Source organism: Centruroides vittatus, unplaced genomic scaffold (assembly GCF_030686945.1).
Source record: "Centruroides vittatus isolate TY-2023 unplaced genomic scaffold, ASM3068694v2 contig_2874, whole genome shotgun sequence".
NCBI lineage: Eukaryota > Metazoa > Arthropoda > Arachnida > Scorpiones > Buthidae > Centruroides > Centruroides vittatus.
The window spans coordinates 600-20,655 of NW_027121826.1; the positions used below are offsets into that span (position 1 = coordinate 600).

The 20,056-nt window shown below is 29.8% G+C and overlaps 1 protein-coding gene across 1 annotated transcript; it reads right to left on the minus strand.

The window, feature by feature from the left end:
* Positions 1-403: 403 nt before the first annotated feature.
* On the minus strand, positions 404-20,049 carry LOC136972244 (plexin A3-like; the record flags this gene model as incomplete). The annotated part of the gene is made up of 15 exons (XM_067266797.1): positions 19,068-20,049; positions 11,873-12,055; positions 11,661-11,786; positions 11,357-11,587; positions 8,780-8,942; positions 5,439-5,532; positions 5,234-5,348; positions 4,872-5,003; positions 4,702-4,809; positions 4,531-4,624; positions 4,276-4,457; positions 4,038-4,207; positions 3,833-3,962; positions 2,254-2,390; positions 404-592 (listed from the first exon to the last, which is right to left on the minus strand). Coding segments are annotated over exons 1-15 (2,966 nt in total), but the record flags the coding sequence as incomplete, so codon positions are not given.
* Positions 20,050-20,056: the final 7 nt, after the last annotated feature.

Genomic DNA, 20,056 nt, shown 5'->3' on the forward strand with positions numbered 1-20,056 from the left:
CTTTGTAACAAGTAGAATTAAAATAGTGATCCACAAAGAAATATGTTCAAAGCAAAACAATCTTTTATATGTAGAATATTTAAGTGCATATTAAATTTTAAATGTTTTAATGAATTATCATTTAAAATTTTTTTTAGTATAATATAATTTATTATTATGTAAATAAAATTCTCCTAACCTGAAAGAGAATTTCACTTCAAACCCTTCTTTTTACAGTGAATCCCAATATATAATAGTTATTATTGTTCATTTTACAAACTTATAAAATTTTCAAGAACAAAAGTCCTAGTATATCTTACAAACCAATATTTCAGTATTAAGACAATCATGGATTAAATTAATTACTTTCATTTTACAGTTACTGTTAAACAAATATTTATTATTACTTTTTAAAAGTTCATACCTTGGAATGCCTTTGGGAATGCCTCTTTGGCCACTTGGTCCAGATTCAATAGAAGAGATGGTAGGATTATCAACATATTCAAATTCTTTTTCATATACTCTCAACCCATTATCAAATTTCATTCTTACGGTACCTTTCTTAACATTATGAGCAGGTGATGTAATGCATTCAGCTACTTCTGGTTCTCTTCTGTAAAAATATTATTAATAATGATGCTAAGACTGATTGTCAAAAAAAATTACAAGTTATTTCAAATGATTGACAATTTTTGTATAGATTGATTTTTTATTATTATTAATATCATAAAATCAGTCTATACAAAATTAACTCTCATACTTGATAAATGGCCATTCTATTAAAATGAATACCTCAAAATTGTTCACTAAAACTACAAAATAACTTTAAAGATAATAAATAAAAAAAGTTCTATCTGTTACAGACTTTTTTCTTTGACATGAGTGGTAAAGTGTAACTAATTATTAACCCTTTTGCGACTGGGGTCCCTATCTATCATAAGCCTAATTGTTAAGCAAAAAGGCCAGGGTACCGATTGATCGTTACCCTGTTAAAAATTGATTTTTATAAAATTTATTGACAACAGATATCAGCACTTGATGGCAGCATCTTGTTTATTGTCTGTTTCACATATTCTTGTCCGGGTGGTGTTTTGTTGACTTAAAAAATTTTAATTATCGCTTTTTTTTTTCTTTTTTAATTTTTCATTTTCTAATAATTTTTTATTTAATTTTTAGCATATTCATGCAATAATATTACTATAATAAGTTCATTCATGCTATAATAAGTTTATTCAGCTATAATACCTCAACTAGTTATAAATATTCAAGTTATGACCTTCAGTTCTGATATTTTATATATCTTTTTAATTTTAATCAAAAATATCAGCAAAAGTTACATGTATTGCTACTGGTAATCATATGTTTATTACAAAAATATATAATCTCATTCAATATGAAGTGAATAAAGTATATTAGTTCATTATATTAGTTGATAGCAGAATAAAGTTTTGATTTCAAACAAATGTTTGATATAATGTGTGATAATTTCAAACCAATAAACGTACATGCATAAGTGTTATATCGAATTATACAGAACAATATTCTACATCGTCTGGCTCAGTGACCAATAAGAATGTAGTAATAAGAATGCCAATAAAAATGAAGTAAATTAGCATTGTCCATCACGGACAATGCTAATTTTGACAAAAAGTAAAAAATTTTCAAGTTTGAATGTCAGTTATGATATATATATATTTTTTTTTTTTCATAAATTTCTCTAATAAAATTTATTAAAAAATATCGTATTTAAAATTAAAGATATTAGTAAATGTACGTGATTTTTTTTCATATAAATATGATAATTTGATTTTTGGTGAATTTTTAAGTTTATATTGCCTGACTGACCTTGACTGACCTATATTGCCCTAGGTCGGTTTACAAAATAAACGTAAACAGGGGGTGGGGCAAACGGCGGCAAAAGGGTTAAAACAAATCAAAACTATTTCTTTGGGTTTTTATTTATAAATTCTATGATTGGAGGATTGATAATGAAAATGTTACTTATAAAATAAAGTGCTCTTTTTAAAAATTAATTTGGGAAAAGATAGAACAATGTAACCAAATTTAAAATTAATTTAAAATAATTTATATTAATTATACATATTATGTATATTTATAGTCATTTTATTTTGTTTCAATCTTTACCAATCTTTTCCTTTGAGATAAAAAGGGATGAATGTCAAAATTTATTCTTACTTAAAATATAACTCTTGCAGTGAATCCAAACTAAGGCATCTAAAATTTTAATTTACAAATTATAAAATAATATCATACCTTATGATATGACACGGTAAACAACCAACACAAGCTTCAACACTACTGCCAGCATCCATATGTCTTCCCCAGATAAGTAAGTGTGTTCCACCAGATTTAGGACCAGCAGAAGGAGTAATATTAATAATTCTTGGATTCTGTAGAAATTTTAATTTTATTAAACATTTCTTAAAGTATAATTTTTAAAATAATCACACAAAATTATTTCAATTACATGAATAAACAGATTAAAAGTTTACTAATACAATATTATAAAAACAATAAAATAGAATAATAAACAACAACACAACATAACTAATAAACAATATTTATTAATAAAATAATACTTTAAAAATTTTATTATAAAAAGAATTTGAACTAGGATTGCATTCATTTTTTGAATGCCTGCAAACTAAGATGAGCAAGATTTATGTTTAAATCTACAGTTTATTTACTGTGTTTCAAAATGGAAGCATTAATATCTGATTTAGTAACTGATTTTGAAAACTAAATTCCTTTCAAACTTTTCTTCAGAACTTCAGAATGTCTTAATTCAGTTCTTTCATAATAGCTTTTGAGTTTGTTCACTGTTACCAGTTTTGCTAAGATTGTACAAATCACAGCTAAAATTATCTGGTATAAAACAAAAATTTGAACTTTGCAAAATGCAGCTACTTTTTAGAGGGTGCTGGTTTTTTGGAGATTCTTGATTTGGGTGCCAAATTAATGAGTTTCTAATGTATTTTACCTAAAGATAAATAAGATCTACTAAGATAAAATATATTAATCCTAATAGAATTCATAATACCACTAAAAAAATTGTAAGACAAATCATGTTTTTGATATACTTGTAATATTTTCTTGAAAATTAATTTAAAATTTGGTTCCAATTCTGAGAATGACAGGAAATTCAAAACTCCATAGCCAACAGATTAATACACAAATGACAGATACAATTTTTTTATACTTTGCAGAAATGTAAAGAATTGCATTTTATATTACTTTTTCAAAATTGGCTTACATTACTACATAAAACTGAAATGTAATATAATGTAACACACATTAAAGAATTAAATAGAAGTTTTTCAAAGAATGACCTCAGCTAAGATTAATAATCTAAGTTTCATCTTATGTAGTCTGTTTTAATCAAGAGTCAAAGATCAATGCATTCAAAACACTTTAATCACACTTGTTATAGCAGCAATGCATTTCAGGATTGAAAAAATTATCCCTCTTCAGGCTACAAATAATGTATACAGTCAACATTAACAATTAAAAATACATTGTAGCCTGAAGAAAGATGATTTTTTCAATCCTGAAATACATTGCTGCTTTAACAAGTGTGATTAAAGTGTTTTAAATGCATTGATCTTTTACTCCTGATTAAAACAGACTACATAAGATGAAACTTGTGTTATTAGTCTCAGTGAAGGTTATTTTGAAAACTTCTGCATACGTTTAATGAAAAAGTCTGCCATTGCAATTTAGTTGTCTAAATTGTTGTGTGTATATATTAAGGAATCTTTCACAAACCACATTTTTTGAATACATTTTATATACAAGAAAATTATTTAATTAAAAATATATAAGTTAAACTTACCACAAAACTATAGTTGAAAGTGGACTGAGCTTTATAATCATTCAAAACTTTAACAAAAACATAACCAGATATTTGTCCAGTAAGTAGACCAGAACTTACATTATGCAAACTTTCAACTTGACAAACAATTCTAAATAAATAAATTATTGTTTAATGAACAAAATCCATATTATTGCATATAACTGAAAATAAGTAAAAGTCATACGTTGTTGTTTTTTCATACAGTTCTTTATATGGTATACAATTTGCTATTACTTTTTCATCAGCTTGAACAATCTTTACACCACCATTGATGTCTGCAAATGTACGACCCAAATTAATACCTGTGATGGTGATATTTGTTCCACCTTCCCAAGGTCCAGATATCGGTGTAAACTACAATAATTTTCAATAATTAATATATAAATGTAAATCATGTTTAATTAACTATGTATTATGAGTACCTTAGTAATTTGAGGATTAGGACAAGTCTGACTACTGTCTAACCATAGTAAAGAACTATTACATTGTCCACGAACTCGACAAGACCCAATACCATCAGAACACCAACCACATTTATATTTAGAATGTAATTCTAAACAAATTCCACAATTTGTTGCCATTCCTTCACATCTGTACACCAATACTAATTAAAACATAAAAATATAATATCAATATTTTAGTGAAATACTACAAAATATTATAATTTTAATACTTACCACGAATATTTTCTGGATTATCTAAAGGTTTTGATCCAGCCCAAATAACAGCAAATGATGCAGTCACATTTGGCGATTGTGTACCAAAAGAAAACTAAATTTCAAATGTCAATATTATCCATTATCAGAGTAAAATCTAAGATTTATGAATTTATAATTTATTTTACTTACCATCATTGGTTCACAATGTATGTTTTCACCAATAAACTGAGCATGAACTTGTCGAACACGACCTTCAATGTTAAACTGACACACAAACGTAGTTTGTAGAAGAAGTGGCTGCAAACAAAATATTTTTATAAAAATATTCTGAATAGAATAAACTTTCTGTAATTATTTACCTGTGTATTTTCTACTTTAACTTCAATACTTTTATTTTCACCAGATGGTACTAAAATAACAGGTGAACTTCCATTTGTTGTATTAATTCTTGGGCAAAATCCAGGACCTGATCTTATACTTGGACCAATACTCTACATAATCATATATTAATAATCATTAACAATATATTAAGTAAAAAAATGATATATGTAATTTAATAAAATCTTATAATATATGCATACTTAACAAAACAAAAGTTAAATATGACTTCAAAAATTAATAAATAAAATACTTTCTTGCAAAAGTAATTCACTATTAAGTTTTATAGCTTTTCCATTCCATTACGAAGATATTTCTCATTAATAAAAAATTAAATACTTACAGATACACCAGTCACAAGTATATCATTACGACAATTTTCCCCAGTGTCATGTGTACAACGATGACCTTGAACACACCAATCACAAGGAAAGGGACTTGACACACATTGTGTACAACTAACAAATTTATCATTCAAAAATTTATAATTTAATAATAAACACAACTTCTTTCATAAACAATTTATTAAATAAATTCTAATATATTACGACGTATGTGTGTTGCAATCATAAAATGTAAAATTTGTTGAAACAAATTCAGGTCCTATCCTTTTTCTTACTGATAATTTAGCTGTGATATGATCTAAAACATTTTTAAGTAAAACATTTATTATTAAATTCAGATATAATTAAATAAATATATAAACTTTCTAATTTTTTGAAATTATTTAAATTTTGTTCAATTTTACTTTGTATGATCTATGTATAAAAATATAATTATCTCTCATTGTACTAAATCTACATTTAATTTAGTTTAATTAAAATAAAAAGTTGAATAAAATCAAACTTTTCTAAAGCAAAGAAAAGGATTATATCAAACTTACAATACAGTAGAACCTGTTTAAGAAGTTCCCACTTGAGAGGTTTTTCCAGCATAAGAAGTTCAATTTCTCTGGTCCTGGCACCATAAGATATATGGTAAAATTTCCCACATAATTTCCCACATTTCAAAATATTAATCCCATTGACAGTATTTCCCCACTTAAGAAGTTTCTGTTGGAAAAAAATTGTAATCTTTCTCCTCACCATAACGGACGCTGCGAACAACGGACTTTCTGTTTGACCGTTACGTGACTCGAGCAACAGACTGGCTGCGAACAACGGACTTTTCGGCATAATTGGTGACTGCTCCATGGGTCCGTTCTTTAATAGCGGTCGCCCTGCGTCTCCGCTACTACGGGAGTGCGATGCTGTTTGTAGGCATTTAGGAACGACGGTGAAGGAAAGAAAGATGGCGGCGCCTGCACTATCGATCGTATCGTGCTGGAGGAATCTATAATTCTGAAATATGAGCTTTTAAAGGCAAAAGAAGGGTCCCAATTGTAAAATTTAACCATAAAATGGATTATTTGTTGAAAGAACATTCAAAATAGCCACGAAAAAAATTTGAATGCCGGATACCATTCGAAAAAAATTCGTAAAGACACATCACCGCGTGCGCTAACTCGCGTTTTCACAATTTCTAAATTTTCATTCATAAAACCACATAATGGACCCGAAAACGAAACTATCTGAGCCACGAAGGACGCCATGTTGCTTTCCACTGTAAACTACTGCTACAAGCGGCCGTATTTGCTGTTCGACAGTGCCCACTCCCACCAGAATTTAGGAACACGTTCCGCAGGAATTTTTAAACGGATGTCACTCGCGCAGAGTTACGCGGAGGAATAAAAGAACGCACCCCATGTTCATTTTTTTAATGATACATTACGGTTATTTTATGCTGCGGAACGAATTAGATGTTTTAACATGTATTTCTATGGAAAAATGCGTTTCGTATAACGGACGTTTCACTTAACGGACGTGCACCTGGAACGGATTAAGTATGTTATATGAGGAACCATTGTATTTTCCCACTTAAGAAGTTTCTGTTGGAGAAAAATTGTAATCTTTCTCCTCACCATAACAGTAAAGTTTCAGTAAAATAACTGCAGATGTTCACCATATTGTATATCAAACATTTGCATCTGAGGTGGTTGTTAAATTAGCCGAAGTCTTGTTTTGACCATACTTCCTATCCAGTGCTATCTATTAACTATTGACATGTTATATTGACACCAGTCATTTCATCACTTTCTGTAGTCAGTGTATCATACTATTCTACTATGTTACATTACTAAAGACTGTAATGTAGAATAAATTATAAGACCACTACATTTTTTTTAGTTTTCTCAAAACTAACAATTTTAATGGTAAATTATTATTCTCAACAAAGTAAATACAAGAAATAATCACATTTTAAACAATTAGTTCCACAATAAGAGATTTGGTTTAAAAAAAAAAAAAAAACAAAAATCACTGTCCTCACATAATTACAGGTATATTTTTTATCTGATAACTCAACAGAACACGTCCATAAGAGAGATTTCATGTGAAATTGAGGCAAAAGTTTCACATGTAAATGTTTGGAAAGTATTAAGGAAAAACAAGAAAGCAAATTATATAAAACTAAAGGGTAAACCAAAATTGACTGAGGCATATAAACAAGCAAGATTAGAATGGGCCAAGAAGTATAAATCCTGGACCAAAGAGTAAAACAAGGTGGTGTTTTCAGACGAAAAAAAGTTTAATCTTCACAGCCCAGATGGGAATAATGCATTCTTACACGATTCAGACAAGGCATTTAAAGACTTTTTTAGTAGCCAAATGGGTGGAGTCTCTGTCATAGTTTGAGGAGCATTCTGTTATGATGCTAAACTTAAGGCCAATTAGTCTGACAGGTTTAGCAGGTCAATCAGACTAATTGGCCTTAAGTTTAGTGTTACTAATTGGTGTTAAGTTGTTCTTGTTAAAGTTAGCATTAAATTAAAACCTAAAAATTATCAGGTGTTATTGGAAAAACATTTGTTCCCATTTTAGAGAAAGAAAATAGTACTACCAACAAGACAATGTCACATGTCATAACTCAAAGGCAACTCAAGACTGGTTTAAGTCAAAGAAAATTAATGTTTTACTTTAGCCATCAAGAAGTCCTGACTTATATCTCTTTGGAAACTTTTGGGGATTTGAAATCAGAAGGTATATGTAAACAATTGCCAATTTTCAAGTGTTCAAAAACTTGAATGTGAAATTATGCACCAATGAAATAATATTGACAATAATCAACTAAAAAAATTTGTAGAATCAATGCCAAACAGGTTGTTAGAAGTGATATGAAGAAATGGAGCAACAATCAATTATTAATCAATAAAAAGTTACTTCTCAATATTTGTTTTCACAATGGTCGTATAATTTATTAAGAGTGAAAATTTGACTTTTCTAAAATTAATAACTAAAATGTGTTAAGATTATTTAACTAATTGTTCAACGTTCTGTTTGTTTGTTTTGTTAAGTTATGGCAATGCAACACTTGATTGATCTGCCTAAAGAGAATGCCTTCTGGGAGGTCTTTTTATGGCTAATTGTCCTCCATTCAGGCATTACAGATGTGGAGAGAACCTGGAAAACTTCATGTAGCCAGCCCGTTCGGGCAAGGCACAAACACACAACCGAACTTCCAGTGTTGTTACTTACTTTGTTGAGTATAATAACTGACCATCAAACATTGTTAGTTTTGAGAAAGCTAAACAAATGTAGTGGTCTTATAATTTCTTAGCAGACTGCATATTACCTTGATATTCATATAAAATCGATTGTACAGATAATAAATTATTTGCTTACTGCAATAAGAGGTTTTCTTGCATAAGAAGTTTTTTTTAGAGTGGTCCTTTCAAAAACTTCTTAGCAGGATTGTAGGTTCTACTGTACTATTATTAAGCAGTATATTCATGAAATTAATAAAAAATAAATTTGATATTCTCTGAACTTTTAAAAATTTAATTCAAACTTACGTTGACCAGGTGGAATGGATGGAAGAGAATCTGTGTGTGGAGTTGCACAAGTAATTCCATTGGTTGATCTAGTGGCATTTGTTGTTAATGTTTTACCCATGATTGTAAATGCACAAAAGAACTGACCTTCCAACACAGGAAGATTATCAATGATTAAAGTTAGCTGAAATTAAAAATATTTTATTTTTAATTTTTATTATCAACTAAATTGAAAATTTTCTGTTTACATTAATATACCATAATGTTCTAAGAAAGTTGGCACCATTTTCACAAAAATTCATATGATTACTGATTAAGGAAACAAAAATCCAAAGGAAAGCATTTTTCAAATAAAAAGTTTTTGACTTCCTTAATCAGCAGTCATAAGATTTTTATATTAATATACTTCTTTGAGTATATAGAATTGCTTTTCTGTTTTTAGCACAAATTTCACATTATTATAACAACTTAATGCTTAATTAATTTATATTTTGCTTTTAAATAGTAATTTGTCTGTTTTTAAGTAATAAATTAAAATTTGTGATGATAGAAAAGAAACTTATTCTTATTTTCATCATCATAAATAAACAAAAAATATTTAATTAATTTGGGGATTGATTTATTATATTTCAATTGTCATCTTAGTTTGTAATTTGTATATTTAAAGCTGAAATTAAATTGCTGTTTGATTTGAAATAAACTATATGTTTATAAAAATGAAATCAATTGTGTAAATGAATTATATCAGCAATCCTGAATATAATTAAGTGTAACGTTAATTAAGCTGCTACGTTAACATCTGGCTATTATTTATAATATTAGTCAACTTTACTGTCTTTCTTCACTATTGAAAACTGGATAAATATAAACCATAAAATAATACACCTTTAATATCTTAAATCTCTAGTGCAGAACAATAATAAAACTGACCGAACATTTTCATAATTGTAAAGTCAATTAAAGTTCCAATATTTGGAATGCAAAACAAACAAACATTGTTCATTTTGCATTCTGAATATTACAACAGTAACTGACTTGAAAAAAATCTTAATATTAGATCAAAATCATTAGTCAGTTTTATTATTGTTTTGTACTGGTGGTTTAAGGTATTAAAGGTGTGTTATTTTATGGTTTATATGTATCTAGTTTTCAATAATAGAGAAAGACTGTAAAATTGACTAATATTATAAATAATAGCCATATGTTAACATAGCAGCCTATTATTCTGAGAACTGGGATCAAATCTGGATGGATCGAAAAACCCAAGGAATTTTTCAGGGGGGTTTGTCTGAATATGATAGGTCTTCCCTCGCTATCTGGCATCCCATTGTGGGCCTCACAAAATCCATAATGGGCATGTTAAAAAAGCTCTCTTAGTGCCCACAGAGCAGAAAAAATTAAAAGTTATAAATGAAAATATTCAATAAATAATAGTTTTATAAATATGATTGACATTACAATTCACTTTCATAATCTTTAATTTATTTATTTCATTAATAAAAATTATTTTTTAGTGCAGGTACTCCTCACTTTACGACCTATCTGCTTAATGACCAATCGAGTTTCGACCTGCACTTAGGGGAATCCCCTTTCTCAGCTTGAGTGCCAGTCACTGGCGATTGGCGACATGCGCACTAAGCGTACTATAATAGTCTTATAGTACTTTAATAGGCTAATAGCGTACTATAATAGTCTTTTTATGAATAAATTTGAAGTTTGTTGCATAATTTGGATAATTTTACAATGATCCTATATTCCTGGCACAAGCTCCTCGCTATCGTCCAATTCGCTTAACGACGTAGTTGTTGGAACGGAACTCGGTCGTAAAATGAGGAGTACCTGTATAATAAATTAAAATGTATAATTTCATGGTCGTTGTGAGGAGGGGAGGCTAGGGATTTTTTCCCAGATCTGGAGAAAATTCAGAGGCCTATAGTAGTTTCTACCCCTAAAAATTAATGGTACTTTTACTACAAAAAAAAATAAAATATTTAAGACTTCTATTTGTTAATAAAGGAACATTTTACATATTTTATTATTTTATTTGTTCAAACAAGGGGATCCACTAAGGGGCAAAAGAGAGAGAGTCCATCTCCAAGCCCCATACAAAGTTTTTGATAGTACTGTGTGCATTATAATGCATACAGGCGCTGTCAAAAACTACTTCAATTTACAATTGTTTACAAACAATTTAATTTATTTATGAAAGTAATTAGCTCTATTTCAATTCTAAACAGACAAATTAACTAATAAGAATGACAGTAACAAATATTAACAAGATTTTTTAAGAAATTAACAAGAAATATTAAATAATTATATATAAATATTCTGTTGCTACTACACATTGAAGGAAATATAAAATTATTGATTAAGTCTACAGTACATCTGTAGGCATGTCAACTTTCTCTCAAAAATCATTTAATAAATCAATCACACTATCAAGTTTTACACAAATATTTTATAAAACATAAAATTCGGATTTTGTTAATTTCTTTGATGTAATATTTACTTAATTATGTAATTATTATTGTTGGAAAAATAATATCCTAAAAAATTTTTAAATTGTAATATAAAAAATAATTTCTAATATTTACTTACTATTCGAGCAGTTGTGCGTTGAATTTGTGGTGGCTGAACTTCAGTTATTGTTGTGCATTTTCCATTTTTATAGGATAGCCAATAATTTGCATTTTGAGCAGCATCTTCACAATCACTACGTAAACTACATTTATTTTCTAATGAGCACCATCCGCAATATGGATCTTTGGCACCAAGACATTCATTGCAAGTATTAAAAATATGACATCCTTGCACTTTCATCATTGTTACCTTAAGAAATTTATATTTTAATTATTTTGAAATATTTCAAATAATTATAATTATTAGATAAACTGAGACCTACTCTATTTTCAGTCATAACATAGATATGTTTGTCTTTATGAAACAACATATCAGGATTAACTGAACTTCCTTCATCAATTACAATATCACTATATTCAAATGCTCTAGTCACAGATTCAACCACAGCCTATTGAAAAATTTTTCAAGTTCACATTAAAGTTCATATTTAAATAAATTCTTTTTCTATCTGTTTATTTAATTTTCCATTCTCACCTTTTTCAAATGTCCTGTTGATGTACCTAAAAATGCCACCGTATAATCGTGTGTAGAGATTGCTGCTACAGCTGTCAATAAAACTCCAGAAAGGCGCAAGACTGGTGACGCCTTAACTGGATTAGTGCCTCCTAATGGAGTATTGACATCTAGTCCACAAAAGTCATCTTTAATTTGAACTTGCTATTAAAAAAAGAGAATACTTTATAGTTTTCAAATTAATACTAATAATAAATTACCGTATTTACTCGCATATAAGACGAGGTTTTTATTCATTTATCACGGTTTCAAATTCCTATATGTGCGAACGAAAGATTCTTTGTGTTTACCAAATAATTTTTTCAACCACGTATTCAAATTTTTTACTGGATGCCAGATTTTTTTTGTATTTAAAAACAAATATTTTATCTGGGTCATTTCAATCGTTCTTGTATATTGTCAGGAGTAAAGATGAATAGCAATAGGAAAAGCAAAGCTTTTGAATTGAATTCCAGATTGAAATTCCAAAATCACATGGGAGTCCGATATAAGTTTTAATCCATTCCCATTTGAAAACAGATGATTATTCAGAAAAACTCATAAGTGAATCGACAGAGAGTGGATTTGACTTTTAAGAATTGGCGAAAAAAGGTTCCCGATTGTCTAGCTTTACATGAACAAATTATGTTGTCAATTTTACGAGATTTTTCCTTAAAGTTCAAAATGCTGGTAATTTTTGCAGGACAATGTCTGCATTTACATTCATTTGATATTTTACGTGTGATTAAACAAAATAAAATTAGAAGTGTATTAATAAATCTAATTTGCTGTATTTTGATCTTTAAAGTCACACCTCGTCCTATATACGAGGTCATCTTATACAAGAGTAAATATGGTAATTAACAAATAATCAATTCTTATTTACTACATATTGTACATAAATTATTACATATATAGTTTTGCTTTAAATCTTTAAATGAAAATTAGAATTTAGCATGTTTATACATTACTAAGAAATTTTCTTATACAGTGGTGCCTCGTATAACGTACGCCTCGAATAACGGACGCTGTGAACAACGGACTTTCTGTTTGGCCGTTACGTGACTCGAGCAACGGACTGGCTGTGAACAACGGACTTTTCGGCATAATTGGCGACTGCTCCATGTGTGCGTTAGTGTTTTCCTAAGATACTAAACCAACGTAACCGTCTCCGGTTACGTTTGTTTAGTATCTTAGGAAAACACTCCCTTAGTAGCGGAGCTCTGCGTCTCCGCTACTATGGGAGTGTGCTGCTGTTCGTAGGCATTTAGGAACGACGGTGAAAGAAAGAAAGATGGCAGCGCCAGCACTATCGATAGTATCGTGATGGAGGAATCTATAATTCTGAAATATGAGCTTTTAAAGGCAAAAGAAGAGTCCCAATTGTAAAATTTAACCATAAAATGGATTATTTGTTGAAAGAGCATTCCAAATAGCCACGAAAAAAATTAGAATGCCGGCTACCATTCGAAAAAAATTCGTAAAGACACTTACATCACCGCGTGCACTAACTTGCCCTTTCACAATTTTTAAATTTTCATTCATAAAACCACATAATGGACCCGAAAACGAAACTATATGAGCCACGGAAGACGCCATATTGCTTTTTACTGTAAACTACTGCTACAAGTGGCCGTTTTTGCCGTTCGACGGCGCGCACTCCCACCGGAATTTAGGAACGCGTTCCGCAGGAATTTTTAAACAGATGTCGCTCGCGCAGAGTTACGCGGAGGAATAAAAGAACACACCCCATGTTCATTTTTTTATGATACAGTACGGTTATTTTATGCTGCGGAACGAATTAGATGTTTTAACATGTATTTCTATGGGAAAATGCGTTTCGTATAACAGACGTTTCACTTAACGGACGTGCACCTGGAATGGATTAAGTACGTTATATGAGGCACCACTGTAATTTGTGTTAAATCAATAGCTCAAAAAATATATTTTATTATTACTAGATGAATAAAGGTAATTCTGAGAAATGTGCATTAAGTCATTTATTAGGAGTTTATCCTCGGGTCATTCTCACAAAAGAGACAATCCAATCCACAAATTTTGTTGTAGATAAAAGATGCAAAGATGACGAAAGTTTGAATATATACTTTGTGTACTCAAGTCCAAAATAATTCCTTCTTTATCACAAATACTTTGAACAAATTTATAATTGTCATTGTCAGGCGAATAAATATTTTAAAAGAACGTACAGAATATTCTGAGAAGGACAGAACACACATTTTCAAATTAAAATATTCATTAAGAACACATGACCAATTTTCGAACGTGTTCGAAATTGTGCATGCGTTGTAAAATGTAAGTTGCAAAGTGGCGACTCTCCATCCTACTATACAATATTTGGCATCAGTATTAATCTATATTTTATTGAAGGAATTATCATCATTACAAGGGAATGACTGCCAACTATTAGAAAATGAAGACTATGTTCTTCAGACTGCATTATAAGTTTATTTCTTGCACCAAAATATCACAGTTTAATGCAAATACACGATTAGTAATGTATCAGTTTTTAAATCCAGACAAAATAAGTTCAGGAATGCTCCACTTATGGAATTACTGTATTGCTAGAATTCAACTCAGTTATGTGGATCTGATATCAAATTTATGCAGTTAGAAAATCTCAGCAAACAAAATATCTTTTTCTGTTGCAAGGAGTTGGTGATTGCATTTTTGAGTACATTGCTGAAGTCATATTCATATGTCAAGTATACCTCTGCCAGAAAGAAGTCTTCTGGACATTAGCATCATTAGCTGGGCTTTGCAACATATTCTCAACTCTTTTTTTTTGTGTCAGGCCCTTGTTGCTTATATGTGATGATCCTTGCTGCAGCAGTCCTTCCATCTCTTCTTGTATCTCCTTGGCATGTTCAGCACAAGTCAGCACCTCCTTTAACTGTTCATTCTCTCTACAAATCTTGGTTTTGTCTCTGCCAACATGTTCCTCTCTGCTTCCTGTCTGGAATGTGAGTGCATGTTATCCTGGGCCTGTGGTGAGTGAAGCTTCTGCTTCAAATGGTGATGATAGAGAGTTTTATGTCAATATCTTTGCTAACTTCTGTGCATTCTGCTTTCTGCCTCTGTAACTCAGAATTTGCATGCCACTGCTTTTGTTTACATCTGAGCTCATGCCTGCCACTGCCTCAACTTGTCGTTTTTTTTTATGTCATATTTCAATTTCTCTTTTTCTTGAAGTATTTTCTTCAGTACTGGATTATTTCTCATCATCTCTCTTCACCTCCTGTCATACTTTTTCCTCTTTGCCTTGGCTTCTGAAGGCTTGATATTACTCTTCTTTAGTCCCATTGTTCACAATGTATCATATTTACTACTACAAAAGGAAGCAACTCAATCAGAATTGTGAGGCAATTCATTATCACAGTTAGTTAAAAGTAGATTTAAATAGACTGTATGTCATTCCCTTCAGCTCACAATCATTCCCTCATCTATAGTGAGGGAATGACAAAAAAAAAGACAGTTTCTCCAATGTTTACCATTTCTCACGGTTTTTTACCACTTCATTAAACTGCTCTTTGATAGGATTCTATCAACCAGAATTACAATTTTCATAATTTGAAAAAGATTATAAAACTATTTAGTGGGAGAATGATAATCAATTAAACTATTTACCCATAAAAGAGGCTGAAATATGCTGTAATTTCTCAAACCAACATAATCAAGCAGCAAAAAGTGCTGGAACCTCTTTTTGCTGATGCATTGTGGGTAGGGACTATATTAATTACACAGTAAGAGCTATCTGTTGACTTATGTAGAAAGGAACAAATCCTTGTGAGGGAATGATGGCATGCAATGGAGATGTTATTTTTTTGACCCAGAATAGAAATTAAAGTTTTTATTTTCATAAAAGTACATGAAAATAGATCTGTGTACATTTCATCTATAATTAGACATTACTTGCACTGAAATAAGTTGTTACATTTATGTATGATACATAAAACAAAGCACAGATAGGCATTTGTGAGGTAATGACATGCAGATACATGCATCTGAACTTTTAGCCTTTAAACTATCCGTGAAAATCACTTATAGCATATATCATAATTATAATAGAAGTGATGTTCACAATTCAGTTTTCTGCTTTCAAGCTGAGACTTTTCTGAGTTATAAAATGAGGACACCAAATTGTCCACTTTTGTGAGAATGAGCCCCTTATAATAATTAGTGTGTTTTGTAAATTACTGTAATCATTAGTGATGGGACAATACAGTAATACCCCGAACTTACGCGGTAGGTGGGACCGAGCAATAACCGCATAAGTCAAATTTGTGTAAGTCAGGGTATAATTTCGCATATAAACACATACAAATTATTTTTAATTGTAGCCGGAGACTAAAGAAAACAATAATTTAGAAAAAAAAATATTTAATAAAATCTTAGATAATACGTATGTTTAACAAATTATATTATTAAAATCGTAAACCAAAGTTATTTTGATGAAGAAGGCTTCATAAAATCTAACAAATTCGTCTGACGGATAAAACAGCAGGCCGGTTGACCAATCAGAAATTCCCGACGGTCGTAGCTTTATCGAAGGTCCGCAGGTAGTGTGACAATTTGACGACCAATCAGCAGATACGCATTTAAACTCCAACGGACACCTCCTCAACCATCTTTTTGTAACGGCAACCGTTATCAGTTAAAAAAAGAAAGACGGGAATCATGTTCCTGCACAATTCTACCCTGACAAACACAAAATAAATTGTAGCTATGCGTTGATTCCACGCGACACATCCAAACATGTAAGCTGAACAATAATGTGGGGGGAGTGAGTAATCAAGAGTTGTGTGACACTCAAACAAAAGATGAATTGACAAGATTTGAAAATCGCATAACTCCGGGTTCGCATAAGTCGAGGTATTACTGTACCAAACTTTCTCCCGATTCTGAATCTTTGAATACTTTGTAAAGTTTATTCTATTTTTTAAAAATTAATGATTTATATTATGAGCATGCTACATTCATTAATTAATAAACATAAAGCTTATTAATGGAAAATGATTGAGAAATCCAGAATTAATCTTTTGAAAGAAACCTGAAAATTCTTCATTTATATGTGGATATGCATGCTTTTACTTTTGTACTACAAAATAAATTTGCACTCTTATTTCAGACAAAGTTAATATTGCAACACTATCCCCCAAAAAAATTATAACTAATTTCCTTATACTCAAAAAACTATTCCATCATGTCATTTAGGGTTGCTACCCTAAATGGCATGATGGAATAGCAGTTTACAAAGCTGGCAAGCTTTGTAAACTGCTTCATTGGCTGACAGGATGATCAGGGAAAGAGAAAAGTAAATGAAAAGATGCATTTGTTTTTTCATGTTTCTCACAATTGGAATTCCTAATAAATGCTTTAATTCCATCATATTTAAGGTTCAGCAAATGATGCAATGAGCTGAACAAATAACAGCATGAATTAACCAATTTTTGAATTCATTCAATTGAGCCAAGTTTTCCTAAATGTACAATTGTATGAACTTTTATTTAAAGGAAAAGAAGAATCAGATGAATATCTAGATTGGATCATCTTAAAAAGTCAATTTTTAAAACTCAAAATAGCAGTAGACTTAGTATAAACAAGTATTTTTACTTAGAATTGCATAAATAACATTTGAAGATGTATCATCTGTGAATCATAACAAAAATTTTCATAATTATAATCAGAAAGCATTTAGCAATAAGCTTTTAATCCTTTTTATTGTTTTTTTTATTTGTATTAAATAATGAGAAAGTTGTTTTATTATTATAAGTAAACATACTAAACATTGGAAATAATTTTATATAAATATTTTTTCAATTAAAATATAACTTTGTTTATATTTTAAATTCTTTTGCTGACACTTAAATATTTTTGTCAACCTCTAGCCTTGATTTGAAATTGCCGATGAAGCCACCTGATACAGGCCAGGTGGCTTCATCGTCAACCTGATGTCACCCTATCTCCCAAAAATGGGGACCAAGTAAGTACTGACCAAGTGCAATCTTTCATCACTCAGACTACATGAAAATAAAGTCTGCCATGACAGGTATCACCACGTGCATGGGGTATTGCATATTCTCTGCTTTGTCAACATGACAGTTACCAATAAACTAATACTTAATTGTTAATATTGAAATTTAAAAAATTTTTAATCTTCAATTAAAACAAATAATTAATTTTCTCATTAAATGTGGAAGAATTGTTTTAAGAATCAGAAATTATGACAAGATTTGCTCAATTTCAATTACTGAAAAATGCTCAATTTTTCTAATTCCCAATTCTGATTAATCATCCTATCACTAGTAATCATATCTGAAAATATAAGTGTAGCATACAAATTATTCATAAATGAACTGATTTGTTCATAAGAATTGTGCAACAATTTTCATATAATTTTAAAAGAAAAATAATTACTTTCATAAAATTTATATCTTATATATAAAATACTAATATCAATAAAATCAATAAATGTAATCTTATACATTTATAAAATTATACATATTTTTACAATAAGTATCAATTGCAAAGATCCAATCAGCATTCAAATGATATACTTTCATTTTTAAAAAATTACCATCATAATCTGACACTTCGTACTTATTTTTTTTAAATAATTTTTTCAATTAAAACCTTGTCTTCAAATTAGAGATTCAATTTAACAAATAAAAACATTTCAGACAACGAAAAAACAAGAAATAAGTAAAACAAAATAAACAGCAGCAATTAGATATGACTACTGATATTTCTAACAGCACTATATTATAGTGTGTGTCACAGAAAGACTGCCAGACTCATTCATATCTTTGGTTCTAATAAATATGAAATCATAAAATTTTATATTATGTATTAATAGATATTAATGCAAAGTACATTTTTTACATCTAATAATATATTCAAAAGAATATTCATATAATATTCAATTTAAACTTATCCATATATTAAAAACACACTATGTACTACTTAAAGAATTAAAAATATTTGTATAATATTTGCAAACTATATGTTTATTACGTTTTACCTTTAGCTTCTTAACAATCTTAATGCATACTTATTAATAAAATTAGTAAAAATATCTATTAACATTAAAATGTTAATAAGCAATTAACATTTTAATATTAATTTAATATATTAAAAGCTTTTAAATAATTTTACTTACAGTTTGTGAACATGCTTGACTAGGATTAATGAAATCCAATCCTCGTTGACCAACTCCATTAAAACAATCTTGAATATTTTGAGTAAATTTTCGATGGATAGCAGATAATGCATAAACACACAATGCAGAATTGGCACTAGGTTTAAAGTAGGTATCACTGTCATTTTTAGATTTTGCAAAAACAACATATAGAACATCATCTTGGGCAGTAATACCTAAACTCACAGCAAGTTCTGATCCAGGATGACCAACATATCCTGCCTGAGCAAGATTATAATGAGTTCCGTCATCAGCTCGACATTCAAGAGGTACTTCTGTATAGGAATAATAATGTACATCATTTTGACAAATGCGAATCAGTTTTGAAATAAAAGGTTTAGGCGACGATGTCTGTTTTCCTTGTACAGTTATAAAATATGAAAATCCTTTTGCGCTAAATCCAAATACATATTTAATGGGATAAATTTCACGCGACATGCTATTAATCATAATTTTAGTTCCAGTATGTGCAATTGCATCTGTATGTGCAATTGCAAACATGTTTGCGGGATCCAAACTTCGACTGCTGACGGCTGGTATATCAGAACAGTAAGGTCCATTTCCAGTGTATGATACACCAACGTAAAGAACATGAGTACGAGATAAGTCTTCTGGACCAGGAGCAATAAATGCTACAGTGGATGCAGTTGAGTTATTTGCCACTACAGATTCATTAGCTGGAGTTTCATATAAAGTCACATTTTCTACATCATGTGATGTACAAACTCCCTGAAAGAGACTTCCACACGCTATCAATTTGCTTTGAGAATAATCTATCGCTAACACTTTATTATAATAATTGGTTGATAATTTTTGTTTATCTGGACACACCCTTGTAACTGGACAATTTGGACTGTCTTCTCTTGGTCCCATTTCCACAGATTCTTGATATTTTAAGTCTTTAGATAATTGAAAAATTCTATTAACTGCCCCAATATACACTTTTCCAG